Raw genomic sequence first — 20470 nt, 5'->3', positions numbered from 1 at the left:
ATCCAAAATTCCAGATCAACAGGGTTATATTGTTTTCCATTTTCACTCTCTAAAGCATATTTAATAAAGACCGACCAGTATGCAGTTCAATCTTTAAATTCTCATATCATGTCAGCTTTTCAATTCTGCTGTCTCCTGGGATTGCAACATTGACGATCCATACTTTGTTTTTGAACACAATCATGAGGTCAGGAGTATTGTACTCCAAAACTCTGTCAGTCTGAATTCGGAAGTCCCAGAGTAGTTTGACATGTTAATTTTCTGTAACTTTTTCAGGGTTATTGTTGTTATTACTATTATTATTATAGTAGCCCTCCGTTACAACTTGTCTTTCTCTGTAGCTAGTAAATCAGAGTAAGCTTTACATTTTAGTCTTACACTGCTGGTTAATCATTTGGATTTTCTTTTAAAGTGTAGCACATCTAGAGTTTAGACATGCCCAGAGTTCATTAAATGTCAAAGCTGTTGTCTTTATAGATCTCTATCTTTAGGGGGGGGGGGCATTGTTTGTTTCTTCTATCTTTCTGACATGTTTTTACTGTTACACTTTTAAAAGCTTAATACTTTGTTGGTGTTGTGTAGAGATTCTCCTTTGAACGAATGGACCAGCTGCGCCAGCTGCAAAACATCATCCAAGCCACCAGCAGGGAAATCATGTGGATCAATGACTGTGAGGAAGAGGAACTTCTCTATGACTGGAGTGACAGGAACACTGATATTTCCAGGAAGCAGGAGGCGTTCTCTGTGAGTTAACTAAATGTCCAAATACGCATACTCATGGACTATGGTATTGGGTTTAGTGATGTGTTTTTACTGCTTCTATCAGCAGAACATGAGGGAATCATTTTCCTGAATGCTATACTGGAAAGCTCTCTGGAGTAGATCTTCAGACAGCTTAGAGAGCGTATGGTGGCAAAAGGAATGAGGAGGAAAGTCTGGTTGTTCCAGAAATACAAAGTGCTACTGAAGCTCTAATTGTTAGTCATTAAAATGTTGGAAACTTCATACAATGCACCTGATCTTTAACATTGATGTGAGATGTTCTCTACCTGGATGTACAAAGTAGAAGGATCATGGCATTAATGGTGTTCATATTAGTGTATATTAAGTCTACAGGGCTTGCAGACAAAAATGAAGGTGGATTTTTAATGACTTCACTGTGACTAGGAAGGATGGATATGATATGATTTTTCTGTGTGTTATTTGAAGTTGTGCTCAAGGCAGTGTTCTTGTCTGTTACCAGAAACGCATGAGCCAGTTGGAAGTTAAGGAAAAAGAGCTGAACAAGCTGAAGCAAGAATGTGACCAACTGGTACTAAACCAGCACCCTGCCTCTGACAATATTGAGGTAAGTCTTTTTGTACTGTGTCCTGGATGTGACAGACTCTGTTGATGCTGAAAATGGTAAAATAAATATTGAACTTTATACCTTGAACCTGCCAGTTACACTTCGCTGTTCAGTAAGTATCACTGTTGGAGATGTGCAACGTGACACACACACCCAGATTGTACTGCTAGTGTTAAAACAGAAGCTTTTAAACACCACCTTTTCTGTTGAAAGTATTGTGGGAGTAGTAACTCAAAAGAAAACATTTTCAAATGGTGGAAGTTACTCACAAAATTAAACATTAGTTATTCTAGTTGAAGTTGTGGTTAATAATTACTGTATATACTCAAATATAAGCCGACCCAAATATATTTATTATTTATTTACTGTATTTGTATACTGCCTTTCTCAGCCTGTCGGCAACACAAGCCAGTTTACAACAAATCAGTACACATAATATCATAATACAGGTGAAAACATTAAAACAATATAAAACACAACAGAAGCAATAAAAACAACATCATTAGCATCTCCTTATTATAAAAATATTGTCCAATTCCATCATAGAGTAATTTGATTTCCTATATCAGTTACTCTGCATTTGTAAACGCTTGCTCAAACAACCATGTTTTCACCATGTTTTCATATAAGCTGAGGCATCTAATTTTACCACAAAAAAACTGTGGGCCCTTCCACACAGCCTATATCCCAGAATATCGAGGCAGGAAATCCCACAATATCTGCTTTGAACTGGGTTATCTGAGTCCACGCTTAGATAATGTGTGCTTTTCTGCTTTGATATCGTAGGATAAAGGGCTGTGTGGAAAGGCCCTGGGAAAACGTATTGACTAGAGCATAATCCGAGGGTGGGAAATGCAGCAACTACTGGTAAATTTCAAAATAAATTTACCAATAAAATAAAATTTCATTAATTGAGGCATCAGCAGGTTAAATGTTTTTGAATAGTTACATAAAATTGTCATTTAGGATAAGACTGTCTAACTCTGATTAAGCCATTATTCTAACCTTCTTCAATGTAAATATGCTTTGTATACTTCGAATAATAATAAAAAGGGCAAAATAATTAATGTAATAGTAGTAGTAATAATAATAATAATAATAATAATAATAGAGTAAAATAATGGAAATGTAATAATTGTAATAATAGAGCAAAATAATAAATGTAATAATAATAATAAATATAGTAAAATAATAGATGTAATAAAATAATAGAGTAAAATAATGGAAATGTAATAATAATATAATATAAATACAGCAAAATAGTAAATGTAATAAAATAATAACAGAGCAAAATAATAAATAACCTTGAGTTGAGTATAAACTGAGGGGGGCTTTTTCAGACTTAAAAAAGGGCTGAAAAACTCAGCTTATACTCAAGTATACTGGTCGGTCACTTTTTATTTGAAAGAGAGAACTAATTCCTCCATAATAAGTCACTAAGGGAAGGAATTACATTAGTAGAACAAGTAATGTTTAGTTCTGAGTGGTGTTAATTGTTCTCCCTAAAGGTAAGGCATAATCATGGTGTGTTTATAGAGACCAGGGTTTTAATGAAGCCAGTAGGAGGAAGACCTTTGTCTCTTGCTTGTGGATCCTTTCCTGCTTCCTTCAAAATGAGGTGGGGCAGAAGAACAGGCCAGACAGCTGGGTGTGGAGAGGGCAGGGCCATCAATCAACTGTCACTTACAGACTGTCTTTTTCGCCTCCTCAGCTATTTATGAGTACAAGAGTGAAATTATACAGTTAAACTTGAGGGTGAATTGTATTTTTTAAAATGTAGGCCTATATGGATACCCTGCAAACACAATGGAGCTGGATTCTACAGATCACAAAGTGTATTGATGTCCATCTCAAGGAGAATGCAGCATACTTTCAGGTATGTATTGGAGGTAGTAATACCAGGTATTACTGTATAACTGAAAAGGGAGGGGCAGCGTGACTTAATGGTTTGAATGTTAAAACTAGAAATCTGAGAGACCAAAACTGGAATCCCATTGAGTGGCTTTTGTGACCATTTTTCCTTCCACAAACCCACCCAATCTCTTCGATCTTCGGGGAGGCCCTCCTTTCGCCCCTTCCTTTATCATAAGCTTGACTTGCGGGAACGCGGGAGAGAGCCTTCTCCTCTGTGACCCCCAACTCTGGAACTCATTGCCTGGTGAGATTAGGCAAGCCCCCACCTTAGTAGCCTTCAAGAAGGATCTCAAAACTTGGCTCTTCCATTACGCCTTTGAAGAATGATCTGATATTTCCTTTTGTTGCCTTCCCACAAGGGTTGTCCTCATATTGTACTTCCCCCCCTGCTTGCCTATGAGCTCTTCCCATAGAAACATTTCTTTTTCATCCCTATCTCATCCTGAGTTTTTATCTTTTTAACTTGTATAGGTGGCCCGCCCTTGGGATTGATTTTGTATTATATTAGTTTTGTATTGTTTTTATTGTATTCTTATGTTTTATGGTTTTTATTGTGATTTTTTTTGCTGTCTTGGTTTTATTTTATTGTATTGTACTGCTGGGCTTGGCCTCATGTAAGCCGCCCTGAATGACCTTTGGGGAGATGGTGGCGGGGTATAAATAAAGATGATGATGATGATGATGATGATGATGATTATTATTATTATTTCACACTCTGTGTCAGGTTGAAATGAAGGCAATGGAAAGATTCCTCTGACTAAATCTTCTGAGGAAACCCTACTAATAGGGTTGCCATATGCTAGAGTTCATAGCATATAAAAATAACAATAATGGAAAACACCATCACACATGTGGTAGTTTACAACCATGCCATTTTTTTCAGGAAGATGTTCAGATAGTGCATTTTTCTTGTGATAACAGCTTACTAAATCAACCATGTAAAGTATAATTCTACCCTTTGAGAATTTCCTTGCTTTGGATCCTTTCATTTGCTCTTTGTTAGTCTATATTTAAAATACCTTGCATGAATATGTTAATACAGGTAATGTCTTCTAACTATCCTACACTTTCTATTAATGTGTATTGCACCCAGAGGCGGCCCTAGGTAATTTTCAAGGGTAAGCAAACAGTATTTTGCCCCCCCCCCCAACCAATCTCTAATATATATATTTTCTGTTCGTCATGGGAGTTCTGTGTGCCATATTTGGTTCAATTCCATCATTGGTGGAGTTCAGAATGCTCTTTGATTGTAGGTGAACTATACATCCCAGTAACTACAACTCACATATGTCAAGGTCTATTTTCCCCCAAGAGCGCCTCAAGAGTGCCCCTGGGCAAAATCAACTATACCGCAAAGGCTTACTTTGCGTAATGGCTTGAGCCGCCCCTGATTGCACCTTTACAGAGTTCCTCACTGATCTGTAAAAGATATGTCTGAACAATTTTTTGATACTGCAAGCCTATATACCAAAATGGTTTAGGACAATTATTAATGTCAGTATTTGTGACAGAAAGTACATAGTACAACTTAAATGATCACGCAGATCTTATCAAATGGCAGCAGATAAGAAAGATGACATGTTTCGTGGGTTTTTTTTCTGTGTAGTTTTTCGAAGAAGCCCAATCAACTGAAAATTACTTAAAGAACCTGCAAGATTCTATCAGGAAAAAGTTCATCTGTGATAAAAACATGTCCCTCCAAGTTCTTCTGGAGCAGATCAAAGAGTTAGAGGTACTGTTGTCCATCTTTTGAGATGCTATGACATTTTTCAACTAAACTAGGTTGCCCTACTTTGCATGAAAAAGGTTAATTGCTCAAAATGTGAGAAGGTGAAAATAAATCCCACCCCTGTTAATTTTTCCATGGTATTCTGGTTTAATCAATGAAGGATGCAAAATACAGTTGGCCCTCCATACCCACATATTCTGCACCCACAGTTTCCACTATCCTTAATATGAACATGTTTTTAAAATAATTATTTCCCGAGGCAACATTTGCCATTATGCTGTATATAAGGGGCATCATTTTACTATATCATTATATATAATGGAACTTGGGTAACTGTGGATCTAAGGACTCTTGGAATCAAATCCCAGGGCATTTCAATGCCCCACTGTAGTTCTTTCCCAAGGTGTGCTGTGGAGAAAACCCCAAAACTTTGTGTATTTGAACTCTAGTTGGTGGGATAAATATAAGTCATTTCTAGTTCAACCTGTTTTATTCACAGATCATAGTCTGCTTATGATATATATCCAGTAGATTTTTCTGCTTTGTGCCAAAACCATTCCCTTTTCCCTGCAATGTCATCTGGACGCCCCGGGGGAAAATGCAAAAGAGTGCGCACTTTAGGTGCTGTCTGAATGTGCCCTAGGTTCGGTTTTCTTTAAATGTAACTTATCTTCCCCTACTTTCTACATTGAATTCAATTTAATAATTTCATCTCAGTTTTGTAATGTTCTCTTCTAGCATCCAATACATGATTAGCATGCTGAATTTTAGTTATTACAGAAGTCTGCTGTCCCCTTTAATTCATCAAGGACCATACACAGACATGGCCTAATCTATTTTATCTGTCTTTGTAGAATGAGCGAGAGAAAATTCTGGAATACAAGAGACAGGTGCAAAATTTGGTGAATAAGTCTAAGAAGATAGTGCAACTGAAACCACGTAACCCTGACTACAGGAGCAGCAAGCCCATCATTCTGAAGGCACTGTGTGACTACAAACAAGATCTGGTAAGACTTGTGTCATCCATGGCTAGTGATAAGGAACCAGTGTGATGTAATGTTTTGAACATTGGGCTTTAACTCTGGAGACCAAGGTTCAATTCCCTGCTCAGCCATGGAGCCCCACCTTGGTTGAGTCACGTATTCTCAGCCCCAGAAAACCCTGTGATAGGTTCACATTCAGGTCTCCATCAGTCAGAAACACAACAATATATGCCTGGATGTTTAAAAAGAATCCAAGGTTGTGTCAGACTGCCAGACCTCCTACAATTACCTCAAATCAGCTTGTTATTCGGGTACAGGGCACTAAAATACCTGCTCCCAATACGATCTGACTGCAGCTTCTAGAACTTCCCCATATAAAATTTCTTTGAATGTTTTCAAAAAGCAGAAGTCAATTTACAATTATTAGCCCTTCCAGGAGGCTGCTAAGGTCTCAAAATTTCAAAGGATTATTATATCTTTTAGTGCCTACATAGACAAATCTGATGACAGGTAATGATTTGCTCAGTTATGTCTTTGGTGAAATTACCAGCACTATGTAGAGTGCATGACAGTTGTCTAGTTTGGTATGATTTTTCATAAGGATACATGAAATAATGTTGGGAGGGTATGCAGGTAGCAATATTGCACAGCTAGATTTCGGATATAGACAAGGACAGATCACCTTCTATCACTAGGGAGAAATTCAACTTCTAATTCCTAAAATTAAAAACTGATCCACACCAAAACTATTTTTACAGCATTCTGTGGTAATCATCCTTGCAATCACTTTTCTTACTTTTCTATAGAAAACAATGCGCAAAGGAGATGAATGCATTTTGAAAGATAATAGTGAGCGCAGCAAGTGGCATGTGACTGGCCCAGGAGGAGTGGATATGCTGGTGCCATCTGTCAGTCTCATTATCCCACCACTGAACCCGTTGGCTGTGGATCTTGCAACAAAGTGAGTACTTACCAAGAGCCCAAAGGGTTACAGCTTGAACTGTGAGGCAGGACTACCTATGGAAGTGCTGAACTCTTCTCTAACCCCCTCTAAGTGAATCTGAAAGAGTGGGTTCATGACCTTCCTGTCTGCTATCCTCATCTAAATATTATTTGTGGCAGAGGGGGAGGGAATGAAATGCTTCTGGTTTTTTTAACTCCTACTAGCCCTTGCAAGCATGACCAATAGTCGGAGATTATTGAATATGAAGTCCAATATGTATTGAGATCGACCTTTTGACCATCGTAGTGGCTCATGGGCCAAGTATGGACTTTGTGTTAAACTGCTCTGAGCATGTACGGCACCTTTGCTTTCTTTGTTTCCCACCTTCCCAGATTTACAAGGGCTAGAAATTCATTATCTCTGTAAATTGAATTTGTTTTTTTCAGGATTTGCAGCATATTCTAGTCAACCTGAAGTTAACTCCTTTGTCACTTTAAAACCACCTGAACATTCCTTAGTGGTTTCAGGCTATTGCGACTATACTCTTCATACTCTTGATAACTAGAGTAATGTTTTGTTCTAAATTCAGATTAAAAGCACACTTTTCTCAGTGTACAAAAATTGTTTTGTATATAATCTGTGCATACACAAAAAAACTTTATCTTAGAACATTTTTTTTGGAACTGAAGTTACAACCAGCCCCTCCCAGTCTGTTAAGTGGTATAGAATGATGTAAATAATATTTCTTGGCATATGGATTTTCCTGCTTTTTTCTTTGTGTCAAGAGCGACTTGAGAAACTGCAAGTTGCTTCTGGTGTGAGAGAATTGGCCATCTGCAAGGATGTTGCCCAGGGGACACCCAGATGTTCTACCATCCTATGGGAAGCTTCTCTCATGTCCCCTCACAAGAAGCTGGAGCTGACAGTCGGGAGTTTACCCTGTTCCCCAGATTCAAGCCACTGATCTTTCAGTCAGCAGTGCTGCCGGCACAAGGGTTTAACCCATTGCACTCTTCTTGCAGGACATGAATGTAGAACTTCATTTCCTCTTTTGGAATGATATCACGTTAATGTAGGAGACCAGAAATTCAGTCCTGTGTAGCCTCTTCTCACACCACGCTACACTGAATTGAATGTATCCAACATGGCAGCTTATTGATTTAAGGGGCACTCCAGCCTTTCTTCTGCGTGGTACTGTGAAATCCACACCTGTGGTATTTCCCTGCGTCCACGCAGCTGACTCGGATCTTTCTTGAAAGCTTTTCCTAATTAGGGACTCCAGCCCCGCCCATCTACTCCTAATAAAGCCAGGCAGCGGGGCTTGGAGCCTTAATTCCTTTTGTCCGCGAAAGCAGCAACAACTCGGTGTTCTCTCCTAAAACAACTATTGGTTTGACTCAAGGACTCCAGTTTGACTACTCTAACAGACAGCAATTCCAACTTGTGTTCTGGGACCTTTGTTTATCCTATTTAGGCTAGTGGGAGGACAAACCCACTCCCTTCCTCTAAAAAAAAAAAAATGCCGTGTCCTCTGAGGCGCAGACTTTTTTGCCTTTGGCAATGGGCAGTAACTTACCTTTTTCTTCTGTTCCCCTCGCTCAGAAAGCAGGAGGGAAGAAGACTTTTACCAGCCTACCACCCCTTACAGACCCAGGAACTGGTAGAGCTTGTGGCAACAAACTGCCACTGTGGCTTTGTGCCAATAACTTTGTTTTGGGTTGCAGCCACGCCTCTCAGCTGTCTCTGTTTTTTAAGGACAGCTTGCTCTCACTGCCCGTGCTTTCCCTGCCCCATTTACCCCAGCAGGCAGTGGACGCTGCAACGATCCCTGCCATGCTTTTGCCCCCCTCAGGGGAGGGGAGGCTCAAGGCAGCCACGCCACCTGTGTGAGTGATGGCTAGCCAAGGCTTTGCCTCCACGCCCATGGCATATAACGCCTTGGAGGAGCCTTTGGGTTGCAACAATTCCTGCCATGCTTTTGCCCCCCTCAGGGGAGGGGAGGCTCAAGGCAGCCACGCCACCTGTGTGAGTGATGGCTAGCCAAGGCTTTGCCTCCACGCCCATGGCATATAACGCCTTGGAGGAGCCTTTGGGTTGCAACAATTCCTGCCATGCTTTTGCCCCCCTCAGGGGAGGGGAGGCTCAAGGCAGCCACGCCACCTGTGTGAGTGATGGCTAGCCAAGGCTTTGCCTCCACGCCCATGGCATATAACGCCTTGGAGGGGCCTTTGGGTTGCAACAATTCCTGCCATGCTTTTGCCCCCCTCAGGGGAGGGGAGGCTCAAGGCAGCCATGCCACCTATGTGAGTGATGGCTAGCCAAGGCTTTGCCTCCACGCCCATGGCATATAACGCCTTGGAGGGGCCTTCGGGTTGCAACAATTCCTGCCATGCTTTTGCCCCCCTCAGGGGAGGGGAGGCTCAAGGTAGCCACGCCACCTGTGTGAGTGATGGCTGCCAAGGCTTTGGGTCTAAGCCCATGGAATATAACTCCTTGGAGGAGCCTTCGGGCTACTATCCTCCCTCTGCGTCATGCTGCCTGGGAGCTTCAGTGACGGCTCAGACTGTAAGTACTGTGTCTTTTGGGCCCCATCTCCACTTGGCCCATGCCTCAACAGGTAGGTTGCTACTCTTTTGCATAGGCAAACTGCACCCTCCTTTCCTTTTCAAGGATTTGTAGTCCCTTCTTTTGGTTTTCAGGAGTTTATTAAAACTTTTTCCTAAGCTCATTCTGGTGCTTCCTTCAGCTGCAACCAGTCAATGAGTCTGATGTAGATTCTGACTCCTATGAGTAGCAGATTTCTCCTACTCTTGAGGAGGATTTTTCCATCCCAGCTTCCTTAGGGGATGTGTTACCTAATTTTTCCTCCTTGATTGCTTAGAGGATCTGCTTTTCTCAGTTGAGCAACAGCAGAAACAAGCTCCAAGTACAGTTCTCCCAGCACTTCCATATTCGCTTAAGCTTGGAGAAAAACAAAGGGCAACTCCTGTATCTGTGTCTGGAATTTCTAAGTTTGTAAATGCACTTTACTGCATACGCACCTCTTCAGCAGAGTGGTTAGTTAAGCCTACTAAACTGAACTTTATTGTGGTCAAAGTTGTTTAATCCACTGTGATAAGAAGATCCACCCCACTGCTAGCCTACTCACTTGCATGATTCATTACCATGCTTGTATGGCAGCCTATCAGGTGCTCTTGTGGCTTAGCTCAGCACCTTATTTGGATCTTCTTCCCCTACAACATCAACAGATCCCAAGGGCTTTCTGTCAGTAGTATCTCACCTTAGCTTCTCATCACAACGCTACGGCTAAGCACAGCACCGATACAGTACTAAGGTGTTTGCTGCTGTTGCAGCAGCCATCCACCAGCATGTGTAGATCCTCTACCCTCTCCAAAGAAGGCAGAGCAATGGCAGGATAACTGCCCATGGCAGAACATAGCCTGCTTCTAAGTTTGGCTTTTTACCACAATCTAGCCTAGATTGTGGTGGCCAGCCCCTCAGCTTAATTATCCAGGGGTGACAACAAACTAAAGGGAAGGAGTAGATCAGGGCCAATAGTTTTTTCGCATGCATTTTCTCTTCTTTCATAGCCTCCAACCCTTCAGCTCCAGTTTTTGGAGCTCCACCTCATCATTTTTAGATGCATGGCATTAGATCTCTTCTCACTCATGGGTGTTGGAGATTACAGAGCATGTTTATGCAATTGAATTTTTCAAACTGTCCCCAGTAGGGACTCTACGGGCCACTCCTCCTCCTGTGTTCTAGCAGGAGGTAATTACTTTGTTTCAAAAGGAGCAGTAGCTTCTTTACATCTTTCTATGTTTCCTTCTTTTTCCTTTTCCCCAGCTGTTTTTTGGTTTCCAATAAAGGCAGTGGGCTTTGGCCAGGTTTGGACCTTACAGGATTTTATGCATATATTGCATATTGCAAATTTCAGGTATTGTCATTACCAACCATCCTCCCTCTGTTGTCCAGCAAGACATGGGTCAGGCTTTTTCATTTCAAGTTCTTCATTCTGGTATCTCCACGGCTCCACAGGTGTTACTAAGGAGATGGCTGTATGCCGGTTCATCCCTGGGTGCACGGGGTAGTAGTTTACCCCTATATTTCTGGCTGGTTGTTGGTGCACAGTCCTGTGAGTATCTACAGAGGAACATTCACTTTACTCTGTCTTTATAGCAGACGCTTGGTCTTTTTATCAACAAGGTACAATCTCTTCTTCAGCCTATCCAAACAACCAATTCATGGGCCTGTATTGGACTCTTGGCATGCAAGGGCCTACTTGCTAGCAGACAAGTTTCTGAATCTGCATTCATTAGCTCTTTGAGTCTGGCAGATGCCATACATCCATGCCAAGGATGTCCAGTGCTTTTTTGGACACATGGCATTCGCCACAGCTGCCACTCCTTTCTCCTGTTTGCACCTTCGGCCTCTCCAGAATTGGTTTCTTCGGGCACTTCATCCCATGCAGGATGAGCCCAATGAATGTGTCATTGTCCCTCTAGCCATCTACAGGTCTCTCAACTAGTGGACTCATCGCTCCAATCTCTGTGTGGGCGATGTTAGCAACCGACACTTCCCTCTCAGTGTGGTGAACTCACCTCAAGGGTCACACCATCCATGGTCCTTAGGCGGCCATAGAGGGCATGGAGCACATCAACTGTTTGGAGTTACTCGCAGTAGAAATGGCACTGCACCTTATCTGTCATTTGCTCATGGACAGTATTGTCCAGCTTACCACCACCACCACGATTGTGATTTGCTTGCCCTCATCATCAGAATCTGGGACTGGTATACCATAACCATCAGTGCCATTCATCAAGAACTCTCTTGCTGGCTCCCTCAGTCAGACAGTTTATACTGACCACTAATGGTCCCTTCATCCTTCCCAGGCATGGGAACTCTTTGTCAGATGGCACACTCCCCTTCTGGACTTGTTTGCCTCTCCCGCCAACATGAAGTGCCAATTCTTTGGAGCACGTCTTGCCTCCACCAGACAGGCTGTTGGGAGATGCCTTCCTCCTGGATTGGACATCCACCCTCCTGTACATCTTTCCACTATTGCCAGTGCTGTCCAGCGTGGTCTCTCGTCTTCAAGCAGAGCAGGTAGATTGCATTCTCATCACACCATGGTGGCCCCGCCAGCCATGGTTTGTCATTCTGCTCCAACTTGCAGGCAGCTGTTACATTCAGTTGCCACTCAGGCCAGACTTGCTGGCTATGGGCAACAGCCCAGTCCCATACTCCCAGATCATTCAGTTCCGGTTGACGGCGTGGCAGCTCCAGCCTCAGCCCTCTCTCAACCAGTAAAGGGCATTTTGGACCTTGCCCTGAGACCTGCCACTAAACATTGTTACATTTGTAAGTGGTGTCATTTTTGCATTTTTTCACAAAAGCAAGGGGTTCAGCCTCTGTCTGCTTCCACTTCCCTCCTCCTGGATTTTTTGACCTCTCTGTCAGATTCAGGACTCTCATTATTATTCTTGAAGGTCAATCTGGCAAATATAGATTCGTTTAGAAGCGAGCATTCTCTTCCCTCTCCTTTATCCGATCCTCTTGTAAAGAGATTTCTGCAAGGCTTTAGAAATTTCTGGCCCCAAGTAGGCCTGTCCCCCCTCTTGGAGGTTGGAGGTTGTTCTTTTCGCCCTTACGAAACCACCATTTGAGCCAATGGCCACTTCTGACATGTTCCATCTATCATGGAAAACGGCATTTTTAGTGCCTATTACTTTTGCTTGTCGCGCTAGCGAGCTTATGGCTCTTGAGTCGATAGTCCTTACCTGAAATTTCATAAGGATGTCATGCTGGGCACAGACATTTCCTTCTTACCTAAGGCAGCATCATAGTTTCATATGTCTCAGGACATTGTCCTTCCAACCTTATTTCCAAATCCTTCTACTCCCCTGGAGCAGTCTTTGTACCTTCTTGATGTGCGGAGGGCTCTTGCTTTTTATGTCCACCGCACAGCTCCATTACAGAAGTCACTACGACTTTTTGTTAAGTACCGTAGGGATACTGTGGGCCTTCCTGTTTCTAACCAGAGGTGGCGGCCTGGATAGTTGCAGCTATCCGGCTAGCTTGTGAAATGGCAGGACTGGACTTACCTGTTCAGATCCATGCTCATTCCACTAGAGCATTGGCAGCCTCCATGGTTTTTTTGCACAGTGTGCCTCTGCATGATATCTGTCGGGTGGCCATATGGTCAACACCGCGTACTTTTGTCTCCCATTATAAATTGGATTTAGCTGCCAAGAAGGAGACGGCTTTTGGGAGAGCAGTACTTTTTTCTGCACTAGCATGACACCCACCATCCATGGGACTGCTCGCTAGTCTACCACAGGTGTGGATTTCACAGTACCACGCAGAAGAAAGTAAGGTTGCTTACCTGTAATCATGTTTCTTCTAGTGGTAACTGTGAAATTCACACAACCCGCCCATCCTCCCCACATTCTGTCATGCCTTTTATCTCCGACTGTCTTTCGCGGTACGGAATTAAGGCTCCAAGCCCCGCTGCCTGGCTTTATTAGGAGTAGATGGGCGGGGCTGGAGTCCCTAATTAGGAAAAGCTTTCAAGAAAGATCCGAGTCAGCTGCGTGGACGCAGGGAAATACCACAGGTGTGAATTTCACAGTTACCACTAGAAGAAACATGATTACAGGTAAGCAACCTTACTTTCTCATGGGACACAGTATAGAATTATGACTCAAGGAGCCATGAGGATTACTAGCTGTTAATATTTTATGTCCATGTTGAGGTGGGACACATCTGTTCTTTCCTGTGTGAGTTTCCCAGAAATGATAGTCATTTTATTGTTTAGGAGTTATAGGTGCTTTTTGAACAGATGTATCCCTCTCATTGCGCCTTAGGATTGAACAATACTATGAGGCTATTATGGCTCTCTGGAATCAGCTTTACATCAACATGAAGAGCTTGGTGTCTTGGCATTACTGCTTGATCGACATTGAGAAAATCAGAGCACTGACCATTGCTAAGGTAGGTGTCAAGTGTGGACTTCAGGCAATGCAGAAGTTCTCCATCTTTTTCTTTGCAGCTCCATCAGTTTGCTTAACTCCTCATGGGTATAATTGCTTCTTGCAGTCTCTTCAAACTCTGTATAATTTTGAGCTAATTACTGTTTCCTTTTTCTTTAAATGATAATGAGCAACAGCAGTGATTATACACTGTTTCTCCATATACATGCGCTGTGAAACCGGGCCTTGCGTTGATGCCTTTGGAATATTTCTTCCATCTGTGTATACATCCACCCCCAAAAAACTGGAAGTATTTTTCTGGTTCTCACTTTTCACTTTGAAAAAAATGAGATTACTATAATTGAAGATGGGCCCCTGGTGGCACAGCAGGTTAAACGGCTGAGCTGCTGAACTTGCTGACCAAAAGGTTGGCGGTTCGAATCAGGGGAACGGGGTGAGCTCTTGCTGTTAGGCCCAGCCTCTGCCAACCTAGCAGTTTAAAAACATGCAAATGTGAGTAGATGAATAGGTACCGTCTTGGCAGGAAGGTAATGGCACTCGATGCAGTCATGCTGGCCGCATGATCTCAGAGGTGTCTACAGATAATGCCGGCTCTTCAGCTTAGAAATTGAGATGAGCACCACCCCACAGAGTCGGACTCAACTCCTGCATTTCTGATTAATTATTAAGAATTGTTCTTTCAACTTGTGTAGCTTACTTTTGAGAGAAAGGACATATATAGATTTGCACTCTTACTAATTTGCAACCAGTATCTAAAATTATGCTTAAGTTCCATTGATTTCAGTGGATTTACCCCAAGTATGACTAAGTCTGCATCCATCATAGTTTTTGTAAATTCATGTTTTTCCTAGTTTCACTACTGGCATTGCAAGGCCAAAACCACAAACATTACAAGGCTTAGGGGAATGCATCCCAGCCTGTACAAAAGCAGAACTGCCTTTTCTCATGTCCTGTCTCTGCTGATAACATGGCTGGTGATTTTACAGGCAGTTCTGCTTTGTTGACCCCAAAGCCCCCTATTCCTCTTATCTGCACATTCCTTGGATACTTCATTCTAATATAAACCTACATAGTTAACCCATTTGTCATTCTGAGTCCTATAAGGAAATCTAACCTTTCTTATTTACTACCATTCATCAACAGCAGGAGTGGGTAGTGTGAGTTACTCCTGATGTTGATTACAATCCCCTCACATTATTCATCTTGATTATGGCTGATGGAAGTTGTGCTTCCCACAACACTTTAAAATATAGGCATACTGTGACAGAAACCGCAATGTGTAAATGTTTCTTCCCCCACTCCATGTGTTGTTATTTTAAAAATTTGAATTTATTACAACTGGCCCAGCCAGGTTTTAAATTCTCTGTGTTATTGTTTATATGTAACTTATATTAATTGCACTGTTTTATTTGCTTGCTGTTTTGTTTTTACTGATGTGTTGTTGGGCTTGGCCTCATGTAAGCCGCCCCGAGTCCCCTTGGGGAGATGGTGGCGGGGTATAAATAAAGTTGTTGTTGTTGTTGTTGTTGTTGTTGTTGTTGTTATTATTATTATTGGTTTCTTTTCTTTACATTGTTCCTGCCTGTTCGTTTCAGCTGAAGACAATGCGCAGAGAAGATTACCAGCGTGTCGTCAATGACTTGGAGATCCATTATAATGAGTTCCTCAGGAACAGCCAGGGCTCAGAGATGTTTGGTGATGATGAAAAGAGAAAAATCCAGACCCAGTTTACGGATGCCCAGAAGCACTACCAGACTTTGGTTATTCAGCTGCCACCACAACAGCAGCAGCAGATACAGATACAGAAACCACCTCCACAAAGTGAGTTCTTCCTAAGGGTGGGGTCCACCTTTTGTACAGCTTGATTGCACTGCACATCGAAGGCTTGCACAGCATGTGGGACTGCCCATCCCAGCATTTTTTCCCCTTTCTCTGTCTATGGAAGAATTTGCAAGAACCAGATAGGTCATAATAGTTCTTTAAGAGTTTGCATTTGGCCCAGGGATTGCTTTTTTACAGTCAGTGTTCCTCAGATAGCATAACTAGCTGAGGTATTCTGGGAATTGTAGTTCAAACAAGGAATTTTCCCAAGCTCTGCTTCAGCTTTGTGTAGACTTCTGCTTTGCAAAGAGAGAAAGGAAGCAAGATCTAACAAAGAAGTTCTTGGTGTTTGGTTTTTATACAGTCCTGAAACTTTCTGGAGACTGCTAGTTATTGGCTAATACTTTTTAATTTGGTAGAATCCTGTCTGGTGTATGCCCAACCTTTATCAGTGCATGTACATTGCCAGGTGATAGCGAAGCGGAGAGGACTATAACTAGCATTTGAGGACAGTTGACCTATAAATGTTGTCTGAGTGTTGAACTAGGACTCCGAGACCAAGATTTGAACCCCCTACTTAGCCATGGAAACCCTGTGCGTAATAAGGAGCAAATCATATTGTCTCAGTTGTAGAATTGGTAAATGTCTTCTGAACAAATCTTGCCAAGAATGGCCATGATAAAGTCATCTGAAGGTTGCCATAAGTCAGAAACTTAAGTCATAAATGATGTTAATGCATATACAGTGTTCCCTCACTTATCACGGGTGTTATGTTCCAGGACCACCTGCGAAAAGTGAAAGTCTGCGAAGTAGCGACACTATATATGTATATTGCATTTCGAGAGTGAAGCAGAAGCGAAGAGAGATTTAAAGGCACTGCACACCTTTTGCTTTGTTTTGCCATCACTCTTGATTGCCTGCCTCTCTCCCGAGGGGGCGGGTGAAACCCCCATCCACACTCCATTGTTACCAGGAAGTGGGATTAGAATGCTGGGCAACGGCAACCACTCATAAACTGGGAGGCAAAAAACCCACAAAATAGCGAGTCCGCAAAAAGTGAACCGTGAAGTAGCGAGGGAACACTGTAACAACAAGCCTGTTCCAAGTGCGGTGGCCAGTGCATAATATCATCTATGATGTTGTGCCTCTGCTATTTATAGGAGTTTACTTTTTCAAGCATGAATGATGATCCAGTGCATTTGCTACTAATTCAGGATCAGGAAGGACCATAATGACGGATAAAAAAACAAGTTGGGATACAGCAGGCAAAACTTCATTTCCGTTGGCTGGTTATAACCCCATTCTGACAACACAAGTTGCTCTTTTTCTGTTTAAAGCTGCTAAAAGGAGATCAGAGTACATAGATCAGATTGGGTTGCAGTGTAGGGGAGACGAGGATAGTTGATGCATATATCTATGGCTACCTGTATATTTGTATTTTATTTTAAGAGGACTAGATGTATGATGTATGCTGTATGTTATGTCTGCATTGTTTGTTTTTGATAAGGCCAATTGGCTAATCAATAAAATTGTTGTATTGTAGTGCAGGATCAGGCAGGAGATAGATTAGAAACTTCTGGTAGATTTCCAAAGTAAAGATTTTGGAATCCCCAGTTGTTTAGCTTCAAAATGGTAGCACATCTTCCCTTATCCTCCAATTGTCTTGCTGACTTCAAAGGGATGAAGATCGAATGTTTTTACAGAAGGATTGAGACCTGAATTCAAGTCAATTACTCCAAACAAATGCTTGGATTCACATTTTAAAAATTCTTAGCATCTGTCAACTGTACAGAATCCTGGTTGTTAGATTTTGAGGTTGTCATTTTAAGAAAGTCTGTTTTTCTATGTTCTAACACTTTAGATGATGTCTTCCCCCCCCCCCCCCCCCCACTCTTTAGTTGTGCCGACTGAAGTGATTCATGTGGGTTCTACCAATCAAGTTCAGATTCCAGACCGGTTTCAACTGGAGAAGCAAGAGGCTTGGTTGCTCATGGAGCTGCAGAAACTTCGACGCCAGATTGAGAGTTGTGAGCTCCGAATGGTGCAGCGGACACCACTCCAGCTGGATCAGGGAGCTTCTCACAATTTGTCTGTGAGAATCTGTGAATTAGAGGTATGCATGATTTACACTGCACAGGTCAATTGTGCTGTGAAGGCCAGTATGTTCATGAGTTCCTCGCTGTCACTGCTCCTCTTCTTTCTTTTATGTTATTTTTCAAGACCAGACAAAAGAAAGAGTAAAGCTGAGATCATACACAGCTTACTTCCAAAGTTTGGGAAAATTACTTTTAGATCAAAGATACAAGGATTCCCCCAGCCAGCATGGCTATTGGCTAGAGAGTGTTGTGAGAATTGTGTTTCAAATAAAGTAACTTTTCCAAGCACTGCTTATCAGCTGTATGGTGTAATCGGAGTGCAGTTTTCCTTTCTATACATGATATTAATTACCATGGCACATGTGTTAAACTCAAGGCCTGTAGTCTTAATCTGGCTCTCCATGTCATTTTACCTGGCCCTCCAGATGCTGGACTACAATTTCTATATTTCTCATTATTGGGCATCATGACTGATGGGAGTTGTGATACAGTAACATCTGGAAGGCTGTAGTTTGTTCTGTTTAGTCAGAACAGTAGGATTTGAATTTAGATACAAGGCTTGTAGATATGATGTATGACTTGAAAATGTCATTTAATGTTTTCCCAGCTTCAGTGCCACAAGTACTGTTGGGCTGCAGTTCCCATCATCCCCTGACCACATGATGGATAATCAAAAAGTGATGGGAGTTGTTTTTCAATAATATTTGGGGTACCTAAAGAACACTGACCACTATGTCATGCTTGCTATCTATCTATCTATCTATCTATCTATCTATCTATCTATCTATCTATCTACCTACCTATCTATCTATCTATCTATCTATCTATCTATCTATCTATCTATCTATCAATCATCCATCTATCTATCTATCTATCTATCTATCTATCTATCTATCTATCTATCTATCTATCTCTATCATCTATCTATATGGTTGCTCACTGTATCCTCGAATTCTCATCCATGGATTCAGTGGTCCTTTGAAGGCAACCACGAGGTTTATGTGGCCCTCAATGAAAATGGGATTGTCATCTCTGAACTACAGTATGAGCAGGGGAGAGAGTGAAGTTTACTTAGAGTATCTCATGTTGAGTTCAATTTATTTCCTGTTCAAAAAAGGTTAGAAAGGAGTTGTGAGGATAGTGTGACAACTGTGGTGTAACTAGGATTATGTGTGTACTCTGTATTAAAAAAACAAGAGGTGAACTATTTGAGCTGCTTGAGAACCTTTGAATATTAAGCAAATGTGCTTATTTTGCATTACAAACTTATACTTCTGCAAAGAGACTCTATGGAAGAATGCAACTTCATCTCCTGAGGATTACTAGAAGATTGTATTCCCCTCCCCACTTCTTTATAGTTTTGCTTCATTTGCACACTTTCAAGCATTAGCAATTTGGAGCCACAAGGACAAGGAACTTTTAAAAAATCATCAAATTTGTATCATTCCTTTCTCCAAAATGGGACTCACGGGATACATGTATGCTGTAGAGTTAATGCAATTTGACACCACTTTTACTCACTTCCATAGTATTGAGTAAAAGTGGTGTCAGATTGCTTTAACTCTACAGCATACATGTATCCCGTGAGTCCAATTTTGGAGAAAGGAATGATACAAATTTGATTACTTTTTAAAAAGTTCCTTGTCCTTCTGGCTCCAAATTGCTAATGCTTGGGAGTTGTGGTTTCACAAGGTCTTTAGCTTTCTTTTGCCAAAGAGTGCCAATGCCTCTCCAAACTAATAACTCCCATGATTCATTAGCATAGAGCCAGGGAAGTTAAAGTGGCATCAAACTGAATTATATTCTACAATATATAGATGCCCCCACTGTTGAAATTTGTCAGCCAATAGTATCTCCACTTTCTTGGCCCTTACATATGTAACATGAGTGCAGTCTGATGTACAATGTAGTTTAAAAAACCTTATTAAAAATACTCTTAGACCCCTTCCACAGCTGAATAAAATCCCACATTTTCTGCTTTGGAATATATGGCAATCTGGACTCAGATAACCCAGTTCAAAGCAGATATTGTGGGTTTTTCTGCCTTGATATTCTGGGATATATGGCTGTGTGGAAGGTCCCGTAGAGGCAATCAGCTTATTGGGGTTTTTTTTTTTTAATAACGGGGGTAAATTTAGAATGAAGGTACCCGAATTTGTTCGGTTGGGAATTGTGCAAGGCTGGCTAGCTGAAGAAGTGGCCTAGGTTCTCAAATGACCTCATTCACTCTGCTTCTCTCCCTAACATGCTGGTTGAGTACATTATATTCAAGATCAAATCCTTTTTTGTTTGTAATGTGCCCCTTCATAATTGAGGTGTGCATTGCATTTGATGGCTTATTATTGTTGATAATAATTGTTGCTTTCCCCCAGCACCTGACATTCACAGTTCTCTACAGAGAGATTTAACTTGACTGTTGTAGCAAATGGCTGTTGGTAGCCCTTTCCTCTATGTGTATGCTTTGAGGAACGTATGTTCTATACCAAAACTAGGTGCATGTGCGTATTCTTTCAGTATGTGCATTGCAAATATTGAATATGCCTCGGTGATAATGAGAACAGTAAAATACACCATCAGTGATATTAATGTAAGATCAGTTTCATAGAATCATAGAGTTGGAAGAGACCTCTTTGACCATTCAGTC

At 41.6% G+C, this 20470-nt stretch overlaps 1 protein-coding gene across 3 annotated transcripts in view; it reads left to right on the top strand.

The window, feature by feature from the left end:
- DSP (desmoplakin) overlaps positions 1-20470 on the top strand; it is a 69822-nt gene that overhangs the window by 29260 nt on the left and 20092 nt on the right. For all 3 annotated transcript variants that reach the window (XM_060774784.2, XM_060774786.2, XM_060774785.2), the window contains exons 7-15: positions 583-744; positions 1244-1348; positions 3129-3224; positions 4869-4994; positions 5846-5998; positions 6781-6935; positions 13784-13910; positions 15505-15730; positions 17629-17843. In XM_060774784.2, coding sequence (XP_060630767.2) covers positions 583-744; positions 1244-1348; positions 3129-3224; positions 4869-4994; positions 5846-5998; positions 6781-6935; positions 13784-13910; positions 15505-15730; positions 17629-17843 — 1365 coding nt within the window. The remainder of the gene's footprint in view (positions 1-582; positions 745-1243; positions 1349-3128; positions 3225-4868; positions 4995-5845; positions 5999-6780; positions 6936-13783; positions 13911-15504; positions 15731-17628; positions 17844-20470) is intronic.

This window comes from Anolis sagrei, chromosome 4 (genome assembly GCF_037176765.1).
Source record: "Anolis sagrei isolate rAnoSag1 chromosome 4, rAnoSag1.mat, whole genome shotgun sequence".
In the NCBI taxonomy this organism is placed as follows: domain Eukaryota; kingdom Metazoa; phylum Chordata; class Lepidosauria; order Squamata; family Dactyloidae; genus Anolis; species Anolis sagrei.
This window is presented reverse-complemented; position numbering and strand designations above follow the sequence as displayed.